This window comes from Electrophorus electricus, chromosome 7 (assembly GCF_013358815.1).
Source record: "Electrophorus electricus isolate fEleEle1 chromosome 7, fEleEle1.pri, whole genome shotgun sequence".
Classification (NCBI taxonomy): Eukaryota; Metazoa; Chordata; class Actinopteri; order Gymnotiformes; family Gymnotidae; genus Electrophorus; species Electrophorus electricus.
In genome coordinates, this window is record NC_049541.1 from 26,322,265 (window position 1) to 26,332,264 (window position 10,000).

Here is a 10,000-nt window from a genome sequence, read left to right on the forward strand (position 1 = left end):
AATGCAAATAAGTCCTCAAGCAAAGCTTTAAAGTATATTTCATAATAGGACATTAAAGAATATTCCAAAATAGTTTTAGGCTCTGCAGACTGTAACTTTAAATCTCCCCCATGATCAGAAAGCCAGACCAATCATAATTTAACATTACAAAAACACCAACATTGCTTTACATACCCTAGTAGCCTCACACTCTAAGACACACCAGTTGAAGTCATGCTTAGTGACCGTCCAGTGAAGATATCAACAGAAAGACTCAGTGACAGTTTCAATGTGAAGCTCAGACCAAAACTGTTGCAGTGTTATTACTGCATTAACACGCAATGGCGCAAAGTTCTGATTCTGAGCGTTCTCAAACCTTGCGAACATAGGAGGTCCTGAAAACATCAGGACAATTTTCCTACTCAACATGTTCAGTTCAAAGGCAAAAATTCATCAACAAAACAAAGCAGAAGGCACCGGCCAGAAGGCCTGTTAAAAGTGGCGGGGTGGGACGTGGGCGGGGTGGGGCTACTCACTTTGAGGGAGTCGAAGCAGGCGATGACCCTCCCATTCTCCACCTGGCAGCTCTTGGCGGGGTGGGCGAACTTACATTCAGAGTCGGGCCTGGAGCACGTGCCACGCTGGAACTCCCGGCACACCTCCAGGGTCAGCCATTTCGTGTCCCGGATGGTTGTCACATTCACTGCCATTTCTGATGGCGCCAAGGTGCTTTGGGATGAGGAGCGGGTGAAAGAATATCGCTAGGGAGGTGAAAGGCCGGTGGGGGGGAATCCAGGTGGTACGGCGGCGTCAAGGAAAAGCGCGGGTGTAGGTCGTTTCGTCCAGGTTATGGTTGGTGCAACGCGGCGGAGAGCTCGGGGGCGCTGGGGCGCGCTGGACGGGCACAGGCAGGGGTCGGGCTGGCCTGCAGTCAGGGTACCATCCTCGGCACCTGCTGTCGCGTTCTGGAGCCTCCCGTGGTCTGCTTGTCACAGGCCTCAGTCTGCGTGTGTGTGTGTGTGTGTGTGTGTGTCTCTCTCTCTCTCTCACACACTCACTCTTCTCAGCTGAACTGCCTGGCTGGGCGGATGGTGAAACTCATTATTGATTATGTGCGGTTGAGAAGGGACGCAGAGCAGGCGGGCTGCATGGAAGTGGAGGGAGGTAGCAGCAGTTGCACGCACGCACACACACACACACACACACACACACACACACACACACGCACACACACACGCACAGAGTTTTCACACAATTCTGTTCCACCGGGCGCTGGATCCTTTATGAGACGGACTCGTGGAGGGGCACGAGAAGCGGCATGGGGGCACTCGGGAAAGGGGCGGGGCTGCGGAGGGCGTTGCTATGGTAACCAGGTGCCGGTAGTCCCCGTCTCAGGCTGTGGGCGTTGGCTGGCACGGAAGCGGAATGCAGAAGCGCAAGGGGGAGGGGCGGGGGCGGGTCTGGCCCTTTTCAAGCCGTCCAAGCAGCAGATGTCAAAGGCACGTCAGTCAGTAAGAACCTGTGGGGGAGAGAGAGAGTGGTCGTTTACCTCCCCCATCACACACACACACACACACACACACTCACACACACACACACACACACACACACACACACATACGCACATGCACAGGCAAAGTCAACAGCTTCTACTCCAAAGTGGAAAAATCAAATCAAGCTGTGTATCTCTTACAGCGAGGCACCAGGCGGCCCAGCATGGCAAATGTATTTAAAAACGAGAGAGAGAGAGAGAGCGAGAGCAAGTGAAGGAGACGGGCGCGAGAGCGGAGAGAACCAATCGGTGTGAGCCAAGCTGGGGCAACATTCCGGGCTGAGCGCCAGGTGTGAGAAAACACCATCACCGCCAGGTCACAGCACCCAACCACAGGAGGAGAAAATGAGAGAGAGAGAGAGAGAGAGAGAGAGAGAGAGAGAGAGAGAGAGAGAGAGAGAGAGAGAGAGAGAGAGAGAGAGAGAGAGAGAGAGAGAGAGAGAGAGAGAGAGAGAGAGAGAGAGAGAGAGAGAGAGAGAGCAGGCTAAGTAAAGTAGGATAAGTAAAGCAGGTTAGGTAAAGCAGGATAAGTAAAGCAGGCTATGTAAAGCAGGTTAGGTAAAGCAGGCTAAGTAAAGCAGGTTAGGTAAAGCAGGCTAAGTAAAGCAGGCTAAGTAAAGCAGGTTAGGTAAAGCAGGATAAGTAAAGCAGGCTAAGTAAAGCAGGTTAGGTAAAGCAAGCTAAGTAAAGCAGGCTAAGTAAGGCAGGTTAGGTAAAGCAGGATAAGTAAAGCAGGCTATGTAAAGCAGGTTAGGTAAAGCAGGATAAGTAAAGCAGGCTAAGTAAAGCAGGTTAGGTAAAGCAGGCTAAGTAAAGCAGGCTAAGTAAAGCAGGTTAGGTAAAGCAGGATAAGTAAAGCAGGTTAGGTAAAGCAGGCTAAGTAAAGCAGGCTAAGTAAAGCAGGTTAGGTAAAGCAAGCTAAGTAAAGCAGGCTAAGTAAGGCAGGTTAGGTAAAGCAGGATAAGTAAAGCAGGCTATGTAAAGCAGGTTAGGTAAAGCAGGATAAGTAAAGCAGGCTAAGTAAAGCAGGTTAGGTAAAGCAGGCTATGTAAAGCAGGTTAGGTAAAGCAGGATAAGTAAAGCAGGCTAAATAAAGCAGGATAAGTAAAGCAGGTAAGGTAAAACAGGATAAGTAAAGCAGGCTAAGTAAAGCAGATAAAAACACTTCTTTGTTTTAAACTGCTGCAGTCCCCCTTTGCCCTGACCAGCCCTGCGGGCAAAGCCCTGGGCCATCGGGGATGGGTGCCCGACGCGCCAGCGCCCACAGTGCCCGGAGCCAATTCCATTACCAGCGCATTAAATATGAAGCAGGCCATTTATCTTCCCTCCTCGTTCTCTCATTCTCTCATTCTCTTTCAGCGCCTTCATTTCCTTCAGGCCCTCTTCTAATGTGATGTGTACTCAAGACCACACCCCCAGGGTAAAAGCAGCAGGGCAACAGGCAGGCCACACCCTCTAGCAACCGAAGGACAAGGCGTGGCCAAACTTTAGACATGTCAGATGGAGAGCTCGGTTAGGTGGGCAAACAAACACTCGTGGCTTGGTGGCAACTTGCCTGTGTGTTCACTCGGCCTCTTATTACATTGTAATCTCTGTCTCTCTTACTGCACTTTAGATAGATATATAGATAGAGTGATAGATAGATAGATAGATAGATAGATAGATAGATAGATAGATAGATAGATAGATAGATAGATAGATAGATAGAGAGATAGAGAGATAGATAGATAGATAGATAGATAGATAGATAGATAGATAGATAGATGATGTGAGCAGTGTTTGAAGTAACGGGGGGAGCTTCTTCTGTGCCTCTCCTCACCACAAGCTGCAGCCTGTATAATTCCACTCCCATACCTCCCATAACACATGCCCAATCTCTCCTTACCCGAACACACACACACACACACACACACACACACACACACACACACACACACACACACACATCCATTCACACACATACATACATGCACACACATGCCTCTTTAACTGTGAGGCAGAACCAATGTGAGAATCCAGAGCTTTATGAAATCAGGGGCAAATGACTTGAAACACACTGACATACACACAAACAAACAAACAAATATACACAAACACAAAACCATTTCTCACTCAAAACAAGTAAAAATACAGTGTGAACATTCTGGCTGCCAAATAACATACACCACATAGAGTGGTTCCAAAAATAAAAGAAAAAGTTCACCAACTTATAATCTTGTCACCAAACACAAGCTTGAGTAAACTGTGACTGTAATTACTCAAAATAAAGCTTTTTAATGGCTAGGGGGTGATAAAGTTTTACATCAGACTTCGTGTAGTGTAGTACCATTCAGATACCTCAGCAGCCAATGATACCATAATAATCACTCCATCTGCTTGGGTAAATATTTAGATGTGCCAGTAAACTGCAGATACAAGGTGTGGTACTACTTAACTCAACAGCATGTCAGGATTAGCTGTAGGTGTGATATTTCCTGCCCCCACCCACTCTGTTGGAACACGCCTCCCTTGTTAGGCCCCACCCACTCTATTGGGCCCCGCCTACCCCATTAGACCCTTCCCACCTTGCTGGTTGAGAAACAGTTTCTAAAGTAGCCAGGATGTAAACACCGTTACAAGACAGCATTCTTCACCAGAATGCCTGGCCGATCGTTTAAAAGGCAGGGATCTAAAATTACAATCCTGAAGCGACAACATTTTTTTTTGTTGTTGTTGACAGGCAACATTAGAAGGAAGGTTTCGACCGAAGGGTTACTGAAATTTATAAAATAAATAAACAAACACTGAACAAATAGGTTATCAATAAATGTCTGAATACAAATTAATTATGAATAAGGTCATTCCATATAGCCAAGGGCTCAGAGATATTAACCACTCTCCCTTGCTTTGCATCAAACTAATGATATCTAATGGAAACACATACATACACACACAAGTATACACAGACTCACATATGAGTAGTCTCCCTCTCTCTCTCTCTCTCTCTCTCTCTCTCTCTCTCTCTCTCTCTCTCTCTCTCTCCCTCCCTCTCTCTCTCTCTCTCTCTCTCTCTCCCTCTCTCTCTCTCTCTCTCTCTCTCTCTCCCTCTCTCTCTCCCTCTCTCTCTCTCTCTCTCTCTCTCTCCCTCTCTCTCTCTCTCTCTCTCTCTCTCTCTCTCTCTCTCTCTCTCTCACACACACACACACACACACACTGTTAGTTACACCAAACACTGGTGTGTGTAGGTGTTTTATATGCACCTTGTAAGTGGTTCAGAAAGGGTTCGAATATTGTGACTTTGGTGAATATTGTGATTATCTTTAACCAAGGACAAAATTCACCTATTGGTCAAATTTGAATGATTTTCCATTTATCTCCAGTGATGTTATTAAACTAATAGGAGTTTTGAATTTGTACTGCGGTGTTGTTGAGTTAATGGCACCAAAGAGTAGTGAAAGTTAATGGATCTATTTCACACGATAATGCTGAACCCAAAAATGTGTTCACAACATCACTTATCAGCCACACCTGCTGGCTTATTAAAAATAATTGAATATTTATTAGTATTCATTAGGCTTATTGGTGGTGTTGTTTGTATTGCCAAGTGGCAAGTAACCACAAAATAGCCTGCACAAGTCTATCTCTGTATCTGTCTGTCTCTCTGTGTCTGTCTCAGTCTCTCTGTGTCTGTCTCAGTCTCTCTGCGTCTGTCTCAGTCTCTCTGTGTTTCTCTTTGTCTCTCTGTTTGTCGCTGAATCTGTCCGTCTCTCTCTCTCTCTCTCTCTCTCTCTCTCTCTCTCTCTCTCTCTCTCTCTCACAGACATGCTCACACACTGAATACTTCAGGGTGTATTCTCCTTCAGTCATGGGACACAAATGACATATATAAGTACCTGTGGTGCACCACACTGTACATTTCACATGCTGTACAAGTCACAAGACTCATCCACCCATAACCCCCCCCACACACAGTCAGTAGGACGGTTAAGGGCGTCCATCTGAGTGCAGCTCACATGGCCTCTTCCAGCTGGGTCTGTGTAGGTGGGTGGGAGCAGGAACGGTACAGGGACATTCCTCCCAACCCTCTGCGAACGCGGCTTCCAGTGGGCCGTCGTGCTCGCTCCTCTGCTCAGGTCTTAAACGTGGGAATAACGGGAGACTCTGGGCTCCTCTATGCCTCATGTTCCCGCTATATCTGTGTTCTGTTCCGCTCATTCGTGCAAACACCGGCCCATGTGCAGGGCACCCACGCTCTGATGTCAGCGTATCCCAGAATTCCAGGCTGCGCATGAGTAAGTAAGATAAAGTGTAGGGTCAGAGGACACAGAGGACTCTTCCCTAAACTCTGTCTTTCTCTCTGTCTCTCACACACATGCGGAGGGAGCACCGCATGGACATGTATATATGTATATAGCAGTAAGGCCTCCATATACCTCTGTACACCAAATGAATCACAGGCACCAGACAACAGAGGGTGTGTATGTACATGGGTGTGTGTATGTGTGTGTGTGTGTGTGTGTGTGTGTGTGTGTGTGTGTGTGTGTGTGTGTGTGTGTGTGTGTGTGTGTGTGAGAGAGAGCGAGAGAGAGAAAGAGTGACAGTGAAAAAGAGATATCAGTGAAAATTGAAGGTATGCCAAAAGAGAGCTTGCAAGCATCAATGAGGTGGAACGAAAAAAGAGGGAGGGAGGGAGAGAGAGAGAGAGAGAGGGAGGGAGGGAGAGAGAGAGAGAGAGGGAGGGAGGGAGGGAGAGAGAGAGAGAGAGAGGGAGGGAGGGAGGAGAAAGCTCTACTCTGTCTGCCATCTTTTCACCTTGAATGACTTCTGCAGTAGCTGGAGCCAATCTGCTGCTCCAGCTACACCACTGACCTTTGGATTGCAAACAAGGCCGAGCTTCGCTCATGAAACGGAGCTCTTCAGTCCAAAGAAAAAGGACCAAAGCCCAACCCTTGAGCTCCGAGGCCCACCTCCCACTCCTCTCGCGGAACGTCTAGAGCTGGACTTTTTATTTTACTCTTCGTTTTGCCAAAGACAGAGAAGACTGATCACTGTGTGTCAGGACCGGCAGAGCGACTCTCAGCTACCGACTCCCAGCTGCTAATTCCCACACAGTGTCAACCAGAGTTTTCGATGTTTCATCACAGGCTTCCCGAACCCGATCTTAAAACCCACGTTCCCAGGAAAAACCACAGAAGTCACACTTTGGCCGAACCCCTGACTCCAAGGACGTCGTTGGCCGAGCGGCTTTGCGGGTCAGTGGCGGGAGGCGTCTCTCGCTGCCTGGTCTCGCTCTCCTGGAGCGGGTGTTCCTCGGCAGTGATTCAGGGGACGTCGGGGAACGTGGCGCTGGCTCCCAGGCCTTGAGGCACAAAGCGCCTCTCACGTCTGCTCCCGTCACAGGGGCGGGGCGGGGCGGAGCGGGGGGGGGGGGGGGGGTTGGGATGGGGGATTGAGGGGGAGTGACAGAGCAGCGCAGCAATAGAAGCGGAAGAGGGCAAGCAGAACGGAGGAAGAGTTAGATGAGCAGAGTCGGGGGAGGGGTGGAATAAAAGGAACAGATGAAATGGAAGAAAAGGGAGGGAGGTGGGGAGGAGAACAGAGGGACCGAGAGAAAAAAGAAGCAGAAGGCCGTGCGGCTCGCATTCCGACTACAGCTTTTATGACTGTTATCTCTCCCTCTCTCATATCAGCCATCACAGACTGGTGATGGTGAAACAAACGCAGAATTTTTCCGTGTGCATCACCGTACTAAGGAATATCACGGCCCTGTCAGAAACGGCAACAATGTTATAACGACACGTTTACGACGTGAGCGATGCGGAACGCTGCGCTGTGTCTGCTCTCATTTTTATGCTGTTTTCCGTAGTTTTCCGTAGTAATCGCAGCTATATATATTTTTTTGATTCCCTAAAGGTTTGCTAAAGCTCCCGCTTCAATGGCCTGCCCAGCTCAGAAGTCCCATCATGCACTAGGACGCATTTGTCCTTCACACGTTATTCTGCCTTTGCCAGCCGAAGACAGTGGCCTTTAATCTGGCACTTCAGGTTTGGCCAGAGTGACTCCAGGAAAAGTGTGTGACGCGCATACCGATAGGTTCGCACATTCTGTCGCTACGGAATTTCTTGAGCTAAGGCAGAATGCCGAAACGGCCCTGGGGGTTTTAACCCTGTCTCGACCATGGCAGGGACGCTAACCTTGCACTCTGCAAGGTCGTTGCTGTGAAGGAGCACCAGGCGCGTGAGAGGGTTAAAAACGATCGTTAACGCGATGACTCGCCGTGTTCGTGGGCAGAAGCTCACGCTGGAAAGGCAGGCCAGTCAGGAAGTGACGGGACAATTTTGGCTACTGCAAAAACAATGTTGTTGAAGACGTGCAAAAACGGCAAAGCCGCGCTAACAGACGGAACATGTATCAGGAGGACAGTTCTCATCCATGAAAATGGAAATTTGTCCTTCCTTCTCACATCCATCTGTGGGTGTGTATGCGGAATACTGCTTATACACCCCCAACCACACACACACACACACACACACACACACACACACACACAGGATTGGATCCTCAAGTCCCAGTAATACATACAGATAATTTGAATGCAGGAATGCTTACACACACACACACAGAAACCTCCTGTGTGTAGAATTGATCAGGTATTACTGAATAACAAGTAGTTCTGTTGGTTCATTACAGTTTCTCTCAATTCCTTACAGTTTAATCTGCAATGTCTTAGTTCTAAAACGCCTGAACACATTTCTGAACGTTTTACACACATTTTTACAAATCCTGATATGTTTTGAGTAAAATTAAAAATAAACATTGACTTCTAAACCATAAACATTCTCTCCAAAGTCCAAAGTTAATTGCTCACCCCTAGACACCAGACAGACACCAGACAGTTATATATGAACTTCTATAAGAAGCTCCATTTTTCATGCATGCACACAGCTGCACACACTTCAGAGTGTTTTACAGTCACAACAGAGTAAAGAAGTTTAAATCTGTCTGACGGCATGGTGCCTTTATTCTGTAACCGGTGTACAGCTCAGGCCACTAACCCACAGCAGGCTGCATCTGTGGACTTCACACAAAACCTGATTTTACAGGCGGCTATACACCTATACACACTGGACTTTACACACCAACCTGCCTCTCAAATCACAGATGATCCTCCTACTATTTCTCACCTCTACTCTTCCTCACCTCTGCTCTTCCTTGGTACATTCTAGCAGGCCTCACACACTAAACGCTGTTATTTACTGTAAGCTCCGGTTTATTTGTGCGTGTGTCCATGTCCAGTTGTTTTGCGGAGGAGTTCACTGGATGAAGGCTCAGGCAGTTCAGTGTGTAGATATAACACATCCACCCATGTGTGGCTTTCCACAATAAATCAATAAATCAAATGCATCTTTGAATTATACTGAATAAAAATATACTTTCTTTGATACATTAGTCTGCCTTTGCTTCTGTGCGTAATATTCTTTAAGGGAAATAATATTCTGATATCATATGTCTGATCACTGAACTCATACAGAAGAACAGAGCAATGTTTGTTTTTCTGAGTGTGTTTGACCTGCCGAGGGCAAATTTCTGTCACTGATTCCCAAACACATGGATTTTCGCTGCTTCCCAGAAGCGGCCGGAGAGTTGGCCAGGAGAGGGATTCCCAGAGGCTTTGTGAAGCGTGCAGTGTCCAAGGAGTGTGTGAGCACAGTCCAGTCTAGTAAAATGTCTTTAGAGTTTTGCCTCCTGAGTACCACCCGAGGCCCCTGAATTTCAGCGACTGAGAGTCATGTTCTAGTTGTCAGTAACAGTGTGTAGGCTATCATGGAAAAACTGTAAATAAAATAAAATAAAATAAAATAAATAAAAAAGATAATAAAGCAAAAATAATGTCAGTAAATAAATAAATGTTTTTAATTGTATACATGCATATGCTTATAACCACCCTCTGACAGCTGAGTTTCTTGGTTGTGTGTGTGCGTGCGTGTGTGTGTGTGTGCATATCCAGATGCTGCTGTGTAGGTGTGTAGGTGCTGCATGTGTGTGTGAAACTGTGTATGTGTATTTCTGCTCACACATTCTGACGGCACTCTGCTTTAATGTGTGTGTGTGTGTGTGTGTATGTGTGTGCATGCAAGTGAGAGTGATTATTTAAGGGAGCAGCAGACTAATTGAGTGTGGCAGGGTGCATGCTCAGATTGGCTTGTTTGGTCCACTTTTGGCCTTTGTACTAACACTGACTTCAGATCAGCCACTCCTTATCCAGTATTAACCTTAACAAGCATCATCAGAGACAAAACTGATCCCAGTTTAGCTCATTAGGTCTTGTTCTATGCGTAAACTACAGTAAACACTAGCAATTAGTGGCAGGTCAGACACGGTGGTGGGAAACCATTGACATTCAATTTCTTTCTCATTTAGTCGTTGCACGAGACACGTTTCTAACAGGTCCCAGTACACATAGCTGTCAGTGCGATACAGAAGACGTAG

General features: G+C 47.1%; 1 protein-coding gene across 15 annotated transcripts in view; it reads right to left on the reverse strand.

Annotated features, from left to right (window-relative positions):
* Positions 1-10,000, reverse strand: part of LOC113583019 (muscleblind-like protein 1) — a 76,148-nt gene that overhangs the window by 54,392 nt on the left and 11,756 nt on the right. For 12 of the 15 annotated variants that reach the window (XM_035527897.1, XM_035527893.1, XM_035527895.1 and 9 more), the window contains one exon: positions 516-1,498. The exons of the other annotated variants lie outside the window; for them this stretch is intronic. In XM_035527897.1, the coding sequence (XP_035383790.1) occupies positions 516-689 (174 nt within the window). In that variant the 5' untranslated portion in view covers positions 690-1,498. The remainder of the gene's footprint in view (positions 1-515; positions 1,499-10,000) is intronic. 15 annotated transcript variants of the gene reach the window in all.